We start from the raw sequence: 17,885 nt of genomic DNA on the forward strand, positions 1-17,885 counted from the left end.
GGGAAATGAAATCAACTGGAAGTAATAAGAAACTAGTACGACAACCTTTGTCAAGACCAAACATTCCTTCACATGGTTGTGTAGTTCCTCTAGTAGACAAATCCCTTCTGTGAGAATCACTGGCAACCACAGGAAACATTAATGGAAAGGAAAAGACTGGGAAAACCCATCTCTGATGCACTGCAGGGCCCGAATGATGGTGACCTTTGACCTGTGGTCCTCACTGTGCATGTGACGGAGCTGAAGGGTTAAAAACATGACAGGTAATAATCATTATAAAACATGTTCTGGTTTGGTGACTGGTTGGAATCACCTGAAGGGTGTGACCTCATGACCTCATGCTAGACTTGTCTGTAGCCACGTGAATGTTCTACATGTTTAGGACACACACACACACACACACACACACACACACACACACAGTTTGTTAATTGTTGTATTTACACAAACAGATTAAATATCTGTGTCCAAACAATATAAAATGTGTTAGGGAACAAAACAAACAAAAATATATTCGAAGATAATACAGTCACACACACACACACACACCCTGAGAAAGAGTTAACAGAAGAGGAAAGGTTGAACTCCACCCATGCAACGTCATCATCGACCTTTCACAGGTGTCACATCCCATTTCTTTCCACTTTCTGTGGGTGATTCCCACTCACACACACACACACACACAGACACACACACACTCTCTCTCTCTCTCTCTCTCACACACACACACACACACACACACAGACACACACAGAGAGACACACACACACCCTCCCTCACTCTCCTGCTGTGGAAACTTTGTGGAGGCTGCAGCTGGAGGGGGGGTGGGACAGAGGCGGCCGCTCGCTCTCAGCTCCGCGGCGCCGCAGCGCTCTCACTCGGCTCCGGCAGCGGCTCGTGTGCGGCTCGGAGCTCCGCGGGGATGTCGGCCGTCAAGGCGCTGCAGCAGTGGTGCCGGCTCCGGTGCGAGGGCTACCGGGACGTGGCCATCACCAACATGACCACGTCGTTCAGGGACGGCCTGGCTTTCTGCGCCCTCATCCACAGACACAGACCTGAGCTCATGTGAGTACTGAGCCACCGACGGAGCTGCTGGAGGTTTACTGGAGGAGGAAGAGCGAGTCTGTGCTGGTTCTACTTTCATGGCTGGTGTCAGACTTCAGCTGAAGTTTGATGTTAGAAAACAAACTTTATGGTTAGAGAACAAGCTTCATGGTTACAGAACAAGCTTCATGGTTAGAGAACAAGCTTCATGGTTACAGAACAATCTTCATGGTTAGAGAACAAGCTTCATGGTTACAGAACAAGCTTCATGGTTAGAGAACAAGCTTCATGGTTAGAGAACAAGCTTCATGGTTACAGAACAAGCTTCATGGTTACAGAACAAGCTTCATGGTTAGAGAACAAACTTCATGGTTACAGAACAAGCTTCATGGTTAGAGAACAAGCTTCATGGTTAGAGAACAAGCTTCATGGTTAGAGAACAAGCTTCATGGTTAGAGAACAAGCTTCATGGTTAGAGAACAAACTTCATGGTTAGAGAACAAGCTTCATGGTTAGAGAACAAGCTTCACGGTTAGAGAACAGACTTCATGGTTAGAGAACAAGCTTCATGGTTAGAGAACAGGCTTCATGGTTAGAGAACAAGCTTCATGGTTAGAGAACAAGCTTCATGGTTAGAGAACAAGCTTCATGGTTAGAGAACAAGCTTCATGGTTAGAGAACAAGCTTCATGGTTAGAGAACAAGCTTCATGGTTAGAGAACAAGCTTCATGGTTAGAGAACAAACTTCATGGTTACAGAACAAGCTTCATGGTTAGAGAACAAGCTTCATGGTTAGAGAACAAGCTTCCTGGTTAAAAAACAAACTTCATGGTTCTTCAGGCAGAGCAGGGGCTGAGCTGTGGAGCAGAGGGGCCAGTCTGCAGAGGGGCCCCAGGGGGGTCTGCATGGATTTTAAGAATTAGGTGAAATGGATGTATTGGCAGAAATTAAATATACAATAATCCTAGTGATGTTTTCACAAGTTTGTTTCACTTAAATTGTACGAGTTGTTGTTTTCTTTACCCTAGAAATGACCCTTTTTACATACTTTATATTTACATCAGGAGCGAATCCTCCTTACGTAGGCCGCCATGTTTTTTACAGTAGCCCATACTGGACAAACTAAACCTTTTGAGTTTTAATGACAACTGAAGGTTAGCAAAGGTTCTCTTGCTGCAACATGACACTTCACCTCTAGATGTCACTGAATTCTACACACTGAACCTTTCATTCTGGAGTCCGTGTTGAAAGAAGTTGGTCTCTGCTTTCTCGTGCCTAAAATATTTACTATACCTTTCAAATTTGCTTACGAAGAACCATACTTGCCCCAAAATATATCTATAAAAGGCCCATGTGTGTATGTGCTGTAAATCAAAGTTGCACAAACGTCTGCTGTTGTATTCCCTGGATCTCATCCACACGTATATCCTTATCGATCTGGAGCCAAAATCCGATGTTCTGGAATCTCACTACGTTGGGTATCTTCAAGACGAGGAAGGACAAGGGCTCAATCCAGTTTTAATGATCAGGATCAATTGATCTGATGATTCATTTTGATCAAATTGATCATTTTAGCTCATAAGATGTCTGGAAATAATGAGAAATTTCCAAGATATTCATCTTACAGTAATATAAAACAGATAATAGCAAGAGATCCTCATATTTGAGAAGATAAAACTAGAGAATGCTCCATAAACAACTTAGTATCTGCATGTCGGACATCTTTCTCAACCTGAAACCAGGTCACATTAATGTCTTTGAAAAGTTTTTTGCTTTTGCTTTCCCTCTGAAATCTTTTGAGGGAAACTACCTTCAGCGAGTAACAGTTAATATTTACTCCACATTAGATTAGATCGGCACCTTCATCGTCTCTGGTTGAACTTTGTCCTGTTTCACACAGATTCATGAGTTTGGTTCCAGGGGGTTTATCGTGGCTTGTTATGGAGACACAGCTGCTCCAGATGTGTCTGCTCCAGTTCTTACCCACAGCCAGAGGAGCATGAGGGCACGTTTCATGTATATGAACGTGTACAGAAGCAACAAACTGATTACAGGCTGAGTTACTGCATAGATCCACCTCCATGACTGAGATGACTGTGGTCTGAGCTCTGTGTTGGTTTCAGTTTGAGAGCGTGTGATCAGTGATTCATGCAACTGGTGTCACAGTCGTGAAATATGCAGAAGTAAAGGTTCTGAGAGTGACTACGTTACACATGTTCTGCTGCAGACTGATTGTAAACACATGCATCATGAGGGGAAGTTGGGTCACATGTGTTTTCTCACTCATGTTTTTTTCGTTCTCTGTTGCAGTGATTTTGAGTCGCTGAAGAAGGACAATGTCTACGACAACAACAAACTGGTGAGACTTGTTCACGTTCTGGATTTTGACATCTGACGTTTTGTTTCCATGTATAAACACAAGGTTCGGTAAAGGATGATTATTTATCCTGATTCTCCAGTTAATCAAAACACTTCCATTATGATAAGGAGACTGAAATATTGATTTGAAGTTTTTCGTACAGACAGAAAATGAATCCTAATGACTCAGATGATCTCCTGACTTTTCCTCTAGCGCCACCAGCAGGTTGATATTTGTGGCTTTGTAAATGGACTGTATTTAAATATAGCACCTTTCCAGTACAATTTCCATTCTCCCCCTCACACACGTTCATACTGCGCTTCTATATGCAGCACGTTTTCTATTACACACACACTGGGGTAATCTGGGGTTTCAGTATCTTGCACAAAGACACTTCGGCACTGGTGGACTGTAGAAGCCAGGAATTGAACCGCTGACCTTCGGGCTAGTCTTCTCCATCCTGACCCACAACTGCCCCTTTGTGTGTAAAAATGACTAAAGCGATTACCATGAAATTTGGGGCATTTATCTTAATTCTATCAGCAGCAGAATCACTTCTCTGTTGTAAATTCAATATCTCTCGACCTCAGATGTAGTATTTTGATAAATGAAGGTTTGTCGCTGTCTCACTCAGCCAATAGCAACATGGCGTTAGCCCACGTCAAGCAGAGGAACAGGAAAACCGACAGTGAAATAGAGCGTGAGATCAATTCTAAGCAAGAAAATCGTGATCCCTTTACTGAATTGTACTGTGAATTGCTTAGTGTGGTCGAATAAGGAGAAACAACGATATATATATATATATATATATATATATATATCACCCGTTTGGCATTTACAAGTAACATGAAGCCTTCGTCTTAAGAGAGAAGTTTTCTGACCTTTTATTCAATAAAGTACAAATAAGTCAAGTCATAATTTATCAGTAATGAAAGTAAAACCTTGCAGCGATGAATAGTTCCTACGTGTCCGTTGGGTCTATTGCATCAGTAACACTTGATGTTGGGCAACAGGGGATTTTCAAAATCACAAAGTAAAAGAGTCGTTGCCAAAGATTTTATTTCACTTTGATTTTGTCCCTGGGTTTTTCATGACTAGACTCTGAATCCTGAACTGTGATAGAACAATTCAAGTGCAGAAATAGTCTGACACCGTTTTCTTGTAATTGAACAGGCTGTTGAATATAAAGACAAGAAAACTGTGAGAGATTAAAGTATCAAAGGGCGCAGCAGAGTAAACATTGTTCTTTATGATCCTCTCATTACTGATAAAGTAAATCCTGCTTCTGCCAGATGTTTTTCTTTCTGCTTCCATGGAATCGCTGAATGAGAGTTTGGAAATTCCTGACTCACTTTGCTGCTCCCTCAACACAAGAGCTGCTGATTTAATCTGTGGCCCGAACTGAGGCTATTTAGCTGGTGATGTGAAGGAGCACGGCACAGACAGCATGGGACCTTATAACAATATGCCCACATCCAAATTCACTGTACACCTGGTGCACAAGTGGGAAGTCAACAATAAATCATAGAGAAGAAAGGGTTGAATTCCTTCACAGCATCAGTGGGAGGTTTATTAAAGGTGCAATGTTTCTGTCATGAACTAATATTGACTTATCATGACTTTCTGTGGGAATTCAACACTTTTCTAAGGTTCAGCCACAAAAAACAGCAAAAACGATTCAGATTCTGCCGAAGACGCGTCCGTAAAACTTTCTGCGGGGACACATGCCTTTGAATATAAATAACAGACGTCTTTGACTGAATTATGTGAAGATGTGGGGACGTCTCCGAGCTCCTGCCGAGTGAGACGCTCTCCTCTTATTTGATTTACTGATGCACTTCCATCTTTGGCCAGTTCTTCTAAAGACTCCCTCCTGAGCCTCCTCTGTTCCTGTCGATGTTCTCTGCAGGCGTTCAAGGTGGCGGATGAGGAGTTGGGGATCCCGGCTCTGCTGGACGCAGAAGACATGGTGGCCATGAAGGTTCCCGACCGCCTCAGTATCCTGACGTACGTCTCGCAGTACTACAACTACTTCCATGGACGCTCCCCGAGTGAGTATCTATGTCTCGCTGGGTCTCACTGTGTCCCCCTCTCTCCCCCCCGCTCTCCCCCCCCGCTCTCCCTCGTCTGATCTGTCTGTGTGTCTGCGTGTTTGCACACAGTCGGTGGTTTGGGAGGCATTAAGCGTCCGGCCGAGGGCCCCACAGATGAACCCTCTGGAAAGAAGAACCAGGCGGTGGTGGCGAAGGTGTTCCCCTCATCCAAGCCTGCCAGAGAGAACAGCCCTCCCCGCTCCTCCAACTTCACCAGGCCTCCTCCCTCCCCAAAACCAAACAGAAACGTCACAAAGGTAAATGTTGCTGGATGAATACTTCAAATAAACACGACTACAGCTGCTTTCAGACCTGAACTGAACTCTGGGTAATCTCCTTAAACCATCCATGTGTAAATGTCTGAGTCAGTTGCTGCAGACATTCTCCGGAGAATCTCCAGACCTTTTCCCGAGTTCATGTCTGAAAACGTCTTAAAATGGGAAACTTGAGTTTCCCTCAAAAGTAAAACAAAAAAAACTTGATTTTGCAATGAAGTGATGATGAATGCTGACGTTCATCCAGCTGAACACTTCATGACCTAAATACCTAAAGAGGCCTCTTACAAATCCAAACCAAAAAATCCCCAACTTGCCTCAGATCAGTTACAGTAAAGTCTGCTGATAAATTCGTCATTGAGGAGGTTGTCATTTCAACTCGATGTTCCCTCCCTCACCCTCTCCCCCCCTCCCTCTCCCCCCCTCTCGCCCTCTTCCAGGACGTCCCAGTGGAGCGATCCCATCAAACAGGAACCCTGAGTAACAAGTGTGCGTCCTGTAACAAGCACGTTCACTTGGTGCAGCGACACCTAGTGGAAGGGAAGCTCTACCACAGGAGCTGTGCAAAGTAAGAGTCTGACTAACATGAACATAAAGAAAATAAGTTTTCATAATTTATACAAGTAATCTTGATAATCTATAATCTGTGTCTGCAGAACAATTATAGGTTGAAATGATATTTTTAATTAAAACCAGTTAATGAATTGGTAAATCTAATAGAGGATTATAATTTAATCTTAAATAATTAATTGAAAAATGTATTTAAATAATTAAATTTAACTCAAAGAAAGTCTGATCCCCTATTCTGTAAAGCAATTAATCGATAAATTATTAAGAGCAGAATTACAAAATTAATTTAGAAAAGACTGTATTTAATTTGTCGTTATTTTGTGTCGTATATAGAATATATTTCACATTTGTTTCCTGTTTTAACATTGACAGTTTTCATTTCAGCTATTAAAGAAGAAATGATGATTTATTTTATGTTTGTGAATCACTGTGTTGACTTTATTATTATTATTAATAAAGTCCCTTAGAGCAATAAATAAATGAATGAATTAATGTTTTGTATCTTATGCTCCTGAAGTGCTTCGATCTTTGATAAAAACAGAACTCAACTCTCCACCGTATTTGAAAATGTAATCTCCATCTTACATATTATGCAGAATTAATAGAATTATAATTATGTTAAGGGATTTATTCAAACTAAAATGACACCAACAGGAGCTCACACTTTAGCGTTGTGCAGAGCGACTGAAGTTTGTAGCAGGAATTGTAAAAATGTCATGACTGTGATCTTTATGTGTGTTGTGCTTCCTGTCTTTCAGGTCTCTGTCTTCTGCAAACACATTGACAGCTCTCAGAGATTTACCCACAAACACCCCTGTGTCCAAATTCACTCCTCTACCCGACATGACTAAAACCAGCATAACCACTCCTCCCCAAACCTCCTCCAGACTGGGGCCATCGTGGCTGATGGAGAAACCCAGCCCTCCTGCCACCTTCTCCACCACGGTTTCCCCCTCGTCTCCTGCCCGGCCTCGTTCAGGCGTCTCTCCCGCTTCTAAAGAAACTCCCACGCCGCCTGTCTCCAAACCCGCAGCTCCACGGACTACGGGTGAATCTAACTTCACTACAACCACCTCCATCAGCCCCAGGCCTGTTGCTGCCCCCCGCACCTCCACCACAGCAGCCAAGACGGTGCAGTCCAGGTTCAAGTTCTTCCAGTCCCACAGCAACACTGGCAACGAAGAGAAAAAGACCACAACCATCAACGTGGACATAGATAAACCAGCGAACGTGAGCAGTAAAGTCCAGGAGGCCGCGGCAGCTCAGGCTGTGACTGTGGTTGTAAATATCGGTGGTGGTGGTGGTGGTGCCGGCAAAAAGGAAACAACTCCAAACCTGGATAAACGTGGAGACAGAGCGAAAGCAGCAGGTGGAGGAGGAAAGGTGAGTTCGAAACCAGAAGACGGTGAAAGTGACAAGACGAAAGCTGCAGGTGGAGGAGGAAAAGTGAGTTCGAAACCAGAAGACGGTGAAAGTGACAAGACGAAAGCTGCAGGTGGAGGAGGAAAAGTGAGTTCGAAACCAGAAGACGGGGAAAGTAACAAGACGAAAGCCGCAGGTGGAGGAGGAAAAGTGAGTTCGAAACCAGAAGACGGGGAAAGTAACAAGACGAAAGCAGCAGGTGGAGGAGGAAAAGTGAGTTCGAAACCAGAAGACGGGGAAAGTAACAAGACGAAAGCAGCAGGTGGAGGAGGAAAAGTGAGTTCGAAACCAGAAGCGGGAAAGTAACAAGCGAAAGCTGCAGGTGGAGGAGGAAAAGTGAGTTCGAAACCAGAAGACGGGGAAAGTAACAAGACGAAAGCCGCAGGTGGAGGAGGAAAAGTGAGTTCGAAACCAGAAGACGGGGAAAGTAACAAGACGAAAGCAGCAGGTGGAGGAGGAAAAGTGAGTTCGAAACCAGAAGATGGTGAAAGTGAGAAGACGAAAGCAGCAGCAGCAGTAGCAGCAGCTTTCATCTCCAAGAAACTGACCGAGGAGAACAACAACAACAGCAGCAGCAGCAAACCAACATGGACGAGCGCATTGCTGAAGAAACCCGACAAGTAATTAAACCTCAAACACGTTTTAATAGCATCAAATAACTGATTAAATATAAACTTACCCGGAAAAACACTCAAACTAACATCATGTGATAACAACTAACGAAAATGACAGAAACCGCTAACATGGAGGAGGCAGGGTTTATGAACTATACTTCAGCCTGCCACCAGGGGGCGATCAGGACGCTGTGGCTTCACTTTTGGGAGCCGACATATCCTCCAATCTTTATATACAGTCTATAGCTGTGTCTCAATTCTGTGTCACCTCTAGTGGTGAATGATGAGAATAATAATAATACTTTGTCGCCTCTAATCAGACCTGCTCAGGTCGAGACTCCTAAGAAGGAGACGGGGGGAGTCAGAGGGAGGGTGAAGCTGAGAGCCAACCCGTCGCTCCTCGCTGACCTGATGCCTGTGGACCCCCCGACCTTGGCCCCGACCTCTACCCCGACCTCTACCCTGACCCCGGCCACCAGGGGCGGACTGAGAGCCAGAACTCCAGAGAGAGGGGACCCGAAGCCTCGCAGCCCGTCCCCCAACCCCTCAGGTAAATACAAACATTTCCACCACTCTACTTAGGTTGATCTTTAACCTGATAAAATACATGCAGCTATAATTGTACGATGTTGGGCTGCGCTTCTTGTGCTGCAGAGGCTATAAAAATAACTAAACAGACGACTTGTGGCTCCCTCTCCAATTTGCTTAATTCATTCATAATTCAGAAGCTTCATCAATGACACCTCCTCGTCATTCTAAAGTCATTTTACCCCGTCGCCCTGTGCTCTTACTAATGTGTCGAGGAGCTGCCGGTTCCTCTCCGGTGATTATTGTCATGTCGCTCCCCGAGAGTTGCTGTTCGAGTCCAAACACGCAGCAGGTCGTTGTTAATGGGAACCTTTAATATCTTCTTTTCTCCCTGGGACGTTTGACTTTGCAGCATTTTGTCCCTGTGAATAAAGATGAGAGTGAAAACCCCCTGATTCTGTTGATTTGTCTCTGTTGTGAACAGCGTCAGAGAACGAGTCTCCTGCAGACTGGAGGTCGAAGCTCAAACCCGTCGCCAAAGACACGAAGTGAGTTTGTTTTATTGACCTTGTCACCATGTGCTGTGTTTCTGGTTTGATGCCATAACAACAGGGAACATCTGTGCATGGGGCCTGAAGCAAGACGTGTGGTTTAACTCTTGAGTTTTCAGTCCTACAAAGAGGGACTGGAGGAAATGTGATAAGGAGGAAATGTGATAATTTAAACGAGTGTAACTTCCCTAACCCCTCCTTCCCTTTCCGCTGAGAGACAAAACTGTTCAAACCCCCTCCGTGCTGCTGTGCATGTAAAGTGTAGTAACCATAGCAACAGATGAGGCCAGAAAAAAAACAACGTGGAGACAGCCTGGGTCATTCAAAAGGACATTTTCAGCAACTTTGCAAATGCAAGAACAACTTCAGGGGTTATAACAACTTCTCTTCCCTCCTCTGACATCACTTTAACGTTTCTCTCTGCGTCACATGTTCACAATGAGCTTAGTAAACATCCTCTGCTTATTTATTTATTATTTACAGTCTTCAGCAGCTATCAGGACGGCCGATGTTAGTTTCAGTGAAGCCAGATGATGAAAACATATCCTGGGTTTGTTATCACGCAGCTTTTCCCTCTGACGTCCTGTCCATCCATCCATCCTTTGATTCCACTCCTCCGTCCACCCCTCCCTCCCTCCCACAGGAAGCCCGTACCTGCTGCTCCTCCAAATGGCTCGGCCACCGTTAGTAGTCAGGCCTCCTCTTCCACCGCATGCGTGTGAGCCCCAAATGGTGTCAGCGCTGAGCAGAGTCCTCCGCGGCGCAACATATGCTCAGTGCTCAGAGTTCCTCTCCCCGCACGACCTTTCCTCTCGCTCCCATGAATCACGACAAAAGACTCTGGGCTCCTGATTTGATAAACAGGTAAACTGCCAATGGAGACTTTTATATTCTGACTCCTCCGCCCACAGACCTGCTGCTCCTCCACCGTGGGCGAACGGAGCTGGAAAGCCCCAGAACTCAGAGCCCTCTGTTGGGCCTCCCTCTCATGGTTCTACCCCGAGGATTTCTGTCACCTCACCTCCATCGAAGGGTAAGAACCTGGTCTTCTGTCTGAGGAACTGGACAAAAACATGAAATCCCTAAAGAACTCTCTCTCTCTAACTGTTTTTATTATGTCTTTTGGTGTTTTGTCTTTAATTTTCTCAGGATTTCAGAATCTTCCGAGAGAACAAACTGCAAACGGCACCGAGTCGGAGTCAAAGACTTCGAAGGTACTGAACCACACATCGAAAACTCCAAGCTGCACCAAATTACACACACTCATAGATATCAGTCCTCTGAACAAGCCTCTAGGCGTCAAACTAAATGGAATGGGACGCAAGGACGTCTCCTAATGAGGGCATGTGTTCCCCTGTGTGTGTGTGCGTGTGTGTGTGTGTGCGCGTGTGTGTGTGTGCGTGTGTGTAGATGAAGCCAGACTACATTCCTAAAGAGGACATCATAAAGGAGCTTCAGAACATTGAAGACAGCTTGAACGAGTTGGAGAAAAGAGGAGTGGAGCTGGAGGTGAAGCTTCGCAGCAGCGAGGAAGGTGAGATGAACACACACACACACACACACACACACACACACACACACACACACACACACACACACACACACACACACACACACACACACACACACACACACACACACTGTGAGCCTCCTTTAGTCAGAATATGGTGTGAAAAAAGATTCAGCAGATTTTGGGTGTGTATCTGGAATTAACTGTGTGTGTGTTTTTGCCTGTGTGTCAGAGGGTGAAGATGATGAGGTCATGGTCGAGTGGTTCAACTTGATCAGGAACAAGCAGGTGGCCATGCGCCGGGAGTCTGAACTGGTTTACGTGTGAGTACACACACACACACACACACACACACACACACACACACACACACACACACACACACACACACACACACACACACACACACACACACACACACACACACACACACACACTTAGAAAAGGGGCAGTACACTTTTTTCGTGATTAGTGAGACAGACTTGCGGCCAGAAGGTTGACAGTTTGAATTCCCAGTGTCCTCCCTCCTCCGTCCCCCAGCGGGTTGTCCTGGAACAGGACACATCACTGCCCACTGGCTGCAGAGAGAAGCAGGATGCTGCTGATATTTTAGATTCTTCTTATTGTCGACCAGTTCTGTGAAAAGACTGAAACCAGTAATTTGATTTAAGTCACAATAAAACCAAACGTGCATTAATCCACAACTGAAAATCATACGCAGTCATATTAAAGTTTAAATGTTTCCTTTTCCCCTTTTTAAAGATTCATGTCTCCAGTAGGAACCTTTGGCCTCGAGGCTGAACAACACAGACAGGAGAGGGTTATTGATACTCTCACAGACTGTTGGTTTTGGTCTTTTCATTGGAGTTTCTGACAATAAGAAAAATGAAAATTTGCCTTGTAATTATTTCTTCGACAGATTATCATTAAAACACGTACAGAATCCTCTGATTTGATCATTACAACAACAGAGGATGTTTAGATTTAATCTGCATCTAATCTGTAGATTTTCTTTATCTACTTTGTAGCTGCATCTGATAGAAAATCTGTTCAGGCATTAACGGGTGTGGCCCATATGAATAAATATGTGTTGAACGAGGGAAGTGAGGCGAAACATGTAACAACAGGTAACAACAGGTAACAACAGGTAACAGTAAGATACTTGTGTGTGTTTGTGCAGAGGAAAAACTCAGGACCTGGAGGAGCAGCAGCCCAGTGTTGAGCTGGAGCTCAGGAGACTGATGGAGAAACCAGGTGAGGTCTTCAGAGAACACAACACATCACACTTCAACAGTCTTAGAAAAAGAAACGTGTATATATATGTTTACATGTGCGTGCAGACCGTCTGAAAACAGCCTCGGACAGAAAGAGGGAGCAGGAGCTGATGGAGAAGCTGGTGGAGATCGTCAACGACAGAAACGCCATCGTGGACGGTCTGGACGAGGACAGACTCCGGTGGGTTTTTACCACAGTTACAGAAGAGAGAACAGAAAGTTGTGCGCAAGAGAGGAAAGTCTGAACAATGACGGACTCGAGTCCCCGGTTTTCAGACCATGATTCTGAATCAGGACGTTTTTATTTTAAAGCGAAACAGACCAAGTTGAACATGACTTCAGAACAACTGATCGTGTTTTTCACTCAAAGCAAAAATCCAGCGAAACTAGAAAAGAAGTGAACAATGCTGCAGCGCCGGTCTCACAGAGCAGTGACAGGACAAATACCACAGCTCCACTGGTTGTTGTTGACTTCAAAGGATTTAACTCCAAATACCTAATATGGTGGTAAACTTTGTTCTGTGTCTAACAAAGGTTTTTACTTTCTACATGTTGTAGGTGATGTGGAAACTATACAGGGTTTCTGCAGGGTATACAAAAGTCTAAAAAGGCTCAAGATTAAAATATCTGAAAGTGACTATATGTATATATTATTATAAAAGGTAGGTTTTGATTATGTTAAAGTGGTTTTAACGCTACTTCTGATACACTTTAAATTAGTTTTTTTAATTAGAAATGTTTGGCGGTAGTTTTTTATGTCTCTGTGTGTCGTAGTTCTTTCTCAGCGACACAGATTTCAAACTAGAAATAAAACCAACATGATTTTTTAATTTAAGTCATTAGGGTCTAAAAAGTCTTAAATTAAACTTGTTGAAACTTGCAGAAACACTTTTAAAGCTGAATATTTGCACTTCCATCTCATAATGAAACCAAAGCAACTATTTGAATATTTTTTTACAAAGTTGTACATCTAGTAAAAAAGCCAAATATCTTAAAGTATATATTTCTTCTCAGGTTTACATCATTCCTAAAAACAAGCAATTTAGATTCAAGTCCAGCAAATTAATTATTTTTCATATCTTTGCCAAGATACCCTGAAATTCACATTATTAAAGACTCCTCAATCTTTTGAAATTTTGAAGGGGCTCTCTTGTTTCTTTTTTTTATGCTGATATTTTATTGAAAAAGCAAAAACATATTAATCATTAACCAATCAGTTAGTTTTCTTGTCTCAGAGTCAACGCTTCACATCAAATACAGAGATTACTTGTCCCAATGAATCTGTGAACACATGATTCTGTATAAATGACTTGTTGATCTGTGTTGCTCACTTTTTGTACGTTCTCTTCTTCTCAGGGAGGACGAGGAGGACGAGGAGCTAAACAAGATGATGATGAATTTCAGTGAGTGTCTCCACCACCTCCACAGGCCGTCTGACCACCCCCCCGCTCTGTTCATTACTTATCTCAGCCCCGGTGTCGCTGCAGCTTAGTCGCTTTATAAATGATCCAATTGAGGATTTCCATCATTGGTGCCACTAATTGAAGTAGATAGAATTCTCATTGTGGTTTATGAAGGTGTGTGTGTGTCCGTGTGTGTGTGTGTGTGTGTGTGTGTGTGTGTGTGTGTGTGTGTGTGTGTGTGTGTGTGTGTGTGTGTGTGTGTGTGTGTGTGTGTGTGTGTGTGTGTGTGTGTGTGTGTGTGTGCGTGTGTGTGTGTGTGTGTGAACCTGCATTTTTTAGGGTGCCACTGGGCGATGTTTTCATCTCATTTGATCTAATGACTGCTAATGGAAAAAGCATCACACAAAATGCCGCCTCTCTTTTTGTCAGCGGCGTTCCTATTAGACAAATGGATAATGCAGCCGGTTAATTTGACCCCCTGATACAACAGAGTTAAAGCCGCCTTCATTTGCAATTCATGACCGACGGAGCGCGGCTGAAATCGAGGAGATTTATTGAACTTCAGCGAAAGGTCGTTATGTTGCAGCGAGCGAACGCCGACCGTGGGCTAAAGACGAGCCATTTCACTTTAATGGATTCATGAAGTTAACGCCAAAGTTTCTCAGTTCACTCTGAGCTCAGTCACGTGATCGTTTACACGCGTGTTGTATCGCTCACAGTTCACACGCTTTACTACCAACATACAGCGTGTTCCTCAAAAACATGGCTGACGAAAATACTCTAAGTGCGTTAAACGGGCAGGTTACCATGGTAACAGAGTCTCACTGGTTAAACAGACTTGAATGTGAGTTCAGAGCTGAAACGATAAGTTGAAAAATTGATGAGTTGATTGATGGAAAAACAATCGACAACTGTTTGATTGTTGTTGGAGTCGTTTTTAAAACTAAAATGACACAAACTTTTCTTGCTCCCGCGGCTTCAATCTGTTTTATATCATCACAAACTAAATATGTTGGACTGACGGACAAAAGAGAATTGAGCACTTTTTTCTATTTCCACTAGAACTAATAGCAAGTTGATTAATTGTGAAACCCTTTGGTAGATTAATTGATGATTAGTTGCAGCCATGAACGAGTTAAACTGACCCATCCACACGAACTTTAAACACAACTTTGTGTTTATGTAAGAAGGGAGTTTAGAGAGTGAGACATGTTTTTCCCCACATTCTGCTGGAGGTCATTGGACCATCGTGTAATGACCAGCAGAGGGCGACTCCACTGTTTTTAATAGAAGTCAATGAGAAAAGGACTCAACTTCTCACTTGAATCATAACGTCAGTGAAACATTTTCCTAAAGAGTTTATGGTTTAAATCTCGAGTTTCACGTCGTCGTCAAATACATCATGATGTTCATTTTGTCAAATCGAGGATAAAGCACCAGATGCATTTGGGGGGTGTGGATACTGTGTGATTGACAGCGAGCACCGTCCAGTGGGTGCGCGTCGAATCAGGCTCCACCCCCCCAATCCTCCAAATATGGTTACCTCTGGTTTCCAAAAAAACAAGATGGCGCCGGACAAGATGCAAAAGTGAGGCTTCAGAAACCAGTGGGTGACGTCACAGTGATGTCATGTCGTCTCCCATTTCTCACTGAAACAATTTCTGTTCACGCTGCATTTAAAAAAAGAAAGAAATAAGAGTACTGTTAATTGTTTTTCCTTTAAATGTCTCTCTCTCTCTCTCTCTCTCTCTCTCTCTCTCTCTCTCTCTCTCTCTCTCTCTCTCTCTCTCTCTCTCTCTCTCTCTCTCTCTCTCTCTCTCTCTCTCTCTCTCTCTCAGACGTAAAGAAGGACAAACCAAAGAAGAAGACCAAACTGTTCAGCTGGGGCACCAAGAAGGAGGGATGACGCTCCTCAAAGGTTCTGTCTGTGATGTCTCGTGTTATCGTCTTAATGTCAGTGATTCAGGGGATACTGTCAGTCGCTCTGTCATGTTCAGTGCTTTTAGAATCCTTCAAGATCTGACGTTCACACACACACACACACACACATACATGGATAATGTTGAGGGGTTAATGACTCACCAGTCGGGTTCAGTGCTCCGGTTGTTAGTTTTAATCCCCTTCTCGTCTTAATCTGTTTACTTAACGCTCACACACACACACACACACACACACACACACACACACACACACACACACACACACACACACACACACACACACACACAAACACACACACACCCTCTGAACGTCTCGGTACTTATTGAAATGTTGCCTGTGTACAGTCACACTGATGCTAATGGGAGTTAATAGGGAACAGGCGTCATGGCGGAGGTCGGGCCTCGTGTCCCTCAGGTCCACGCTCTGACCCTGGTGTTGTTGCTCACGTCAAACTACATTTCTCCTTTAACCACGAGTGTGTTTCACTGTGAATGTTTCGGGACAAACACGACACTCGGCCAATAACCAGTCTGTGTCGGGCGCTGACCTTTGACGAGCTCTTTTTAAACTGGATCGTTATTTTGTACGAGGGGATTTTCTAGACGTCATGTTTCCCTACCTGGTGGTTGAGACCTTTTTTCACAGCCTTTCCTTCGTTTTGTAAATGACGACACGATTTTACATGTACAAATATTCAGACAGAGAAAGAAGGGAAGTCTAAGGAGACATAATCTTTCTATCCAAATCCAAAATGTGTCTTGATAAATCTCTGTAACTATTTGAGATCTGTAAAAACGGCCTGTACCTTTCTTATTGCTCATGTGGTGTCGGAATAATCAGAAGAATTAGTAAAAGCAACTCTTCAACATACATTTAAACACAATATAATGACGAGTTGTTACTGAAACGTGTGTAAGAAAGTCACTGGAAATCAGGCTCTGCTCTTTTCTGCTCTTTTCTTTTTGCTTTGTCACTTTCTCACGTGTTGTTCTTAAATGTTTCCATGTTTGAGAAAACGCAGGATTCCAGTCTGGGTCAGGAGTTTTAATAAGTTTTAATCTTAACTAAATGGGAGAACTGGTCCATATTGGATTTGAACATGTGTCAAATATTTCTGAGCTTAAATGATCTGTTTAATGTTTTCATGATGTGTATCTTTGACCAAACTGCTCACTTTAAACATAATTAGTTGCTTCTTAATGAAATGTAATGTTGTACATATGGTAAAAAGATCTTGACCTCTTTATATTTGTCAGATGTGAATATTGTAAAAAGTTTGTTCTAACAATAATCTTTTAATTAAATGGAGAAACTGACCTGGATTTTAAATGAATCGCTTTAATAAATTTGCATCATGTTGCTCTATATCATAAAATAAGAGTCGTACACACTTGACTTTTTTATGTTATCAGCTCAGTACTTTATTACTTTTACACAGGAATTGTTTTTAATTCAATATATTTCGAGGCAGAACAATATTTCAGCCTCAGCAGGATTCATAGTTGATCTTTTAAAACAGTGAAGCTGCTGCAGAGAAGATGCAGTTCCTCAGTCTAACCAGCAGGAGGCAGCATGAGCCTTTCCATGTCACTTGGGCACCTTCAGATGTTTAGTCTTCTACAGGAAACTGATTCAGGCCTGAGTCACACAGCTGGAGAAACGTGGGTTTAGTGTATTATGTGTTTTTAATTTATATTTTCAAAAGAAAAGTTAATTTATATTTATATATGGAAGTTTCTCCTTCTTTCAGCCGAGGAGAACCTCACCTCAAACTCCGTCTATCATCTTTTCTCTTTCTCCTTTTTCAAAATACAAATGTCTGTATTTACATTTCAGTTTTTTTAAGGCCTGATAAAATATGATTTGGCAAAAGCAAAGTTGTTATGCTGAGTTTTACAAAAATCACCACAGCAGTAAACTCCAATGTCAGTCACTCAATTTCTAAATTACAAATACTTCAAACTTTTTAAAACCAATATGTCAATATGTTATAACCAGGTTTTAGGAACAAGCAACTAAAATCAAAACAGAATTTTATTAACACATTCAAATTTTTTTTTTTTATTAACAATGAATTCATGAATAATTTCTTGCCGGGGGCAAAAGAAAAATGTCACATTCATGCAAGTTATTCAAGATTCAATAACTTTATTATGAAAGTGTTGTCCTCAATTTAAATTATGCCATATACAAATATATAAGTATGTTATTGGTTATGGTGCTGAAGAGAGATAAAATGGACATTGGCATGAATGGTCAATACTTATATTCGAATTATATATTTTTGTATGTAGCTCAGAG

General features: G+C 42.8%; 1 protein-coding gene across 1 annotated transcript; it reads left to right on the forward strand.

Moving 5' to 3' along the window:
• The first annotated feature begins 754 nt into the window (after nt 1–754).
• On the forward strand, nt 755–16,959 carry micall2b (mical-like 2b). Its single transcript, XM_047344424.1, has 17 exons — nt 755–1,065; nt 3,355–3,403; nt 5,313–5,454; nt 5,566–5,753; nt 6,212–6,339; nt 7,100–7,836; nt 8,284–8,383; nt 8,698–8,927; nt 9,390–9,453; nt 10,368–10,489; nt 10,606–10,670; nt 10,867–10,990; nt 11,199–11,289; nt 12,147–12,220; nt 12,307–12,421; nt 13,597–13,643; nt 15,482–16,959. The coding sequence occupies exons 1-17, from the start codon at nt 923–925 to the stop codon at nt 15,547–15,549; spliced, it is 2,487 nt and encodes an 828-aa protein (XP_047200380.1). The 5' UTR covers nt 755–922; the 3' UTR covers nt 15,550–16,959.
• Nucleotides 16,960–17,885: the final 926 nt, after the last annotated feature.

The sequence above is a fragment of the Hippoglossus stenolepis genome, chromosome 2, assembly GCF_022539355.2.
Source record: "Hippoglossus stenolepis isolate QCI-W04-F060 chromosome 2, HSTE1.2, whole genome shotgun sequence".
In the NCBI taxonomy this organism is placed as follows: domain Eukaryota; kingdom Metazoa; phylum Chordata; class Actinopteri; order Pleuronectiformes; family Pleuronectidae; genus Hippoglossus; species Hippoglossus stenolepis.

Coding starts and splice junctions, on each gene's coding strand:
- micall2b (XM_047344424.1), top strand. CDS start 923: ATGTCGGCCGTCAAGGCGCTGCAGCAGTGGTGCCGGCTCCGGTGCGAG. Junction 5,754..6,211: donor CAAACAGAAACGTCACAAAG/GTAAATGTTGCT, acceptor GCCCTCTTCCAG/GACGTCCCAGTGGAGCGATC. Junction 10,671..10,866: donor CGGAGTCAAAGACTTCGAAG/GTACTGAACCAC, acceptor GCGTGTGTGTAG/ATGAAGCCAGACTACATTCC.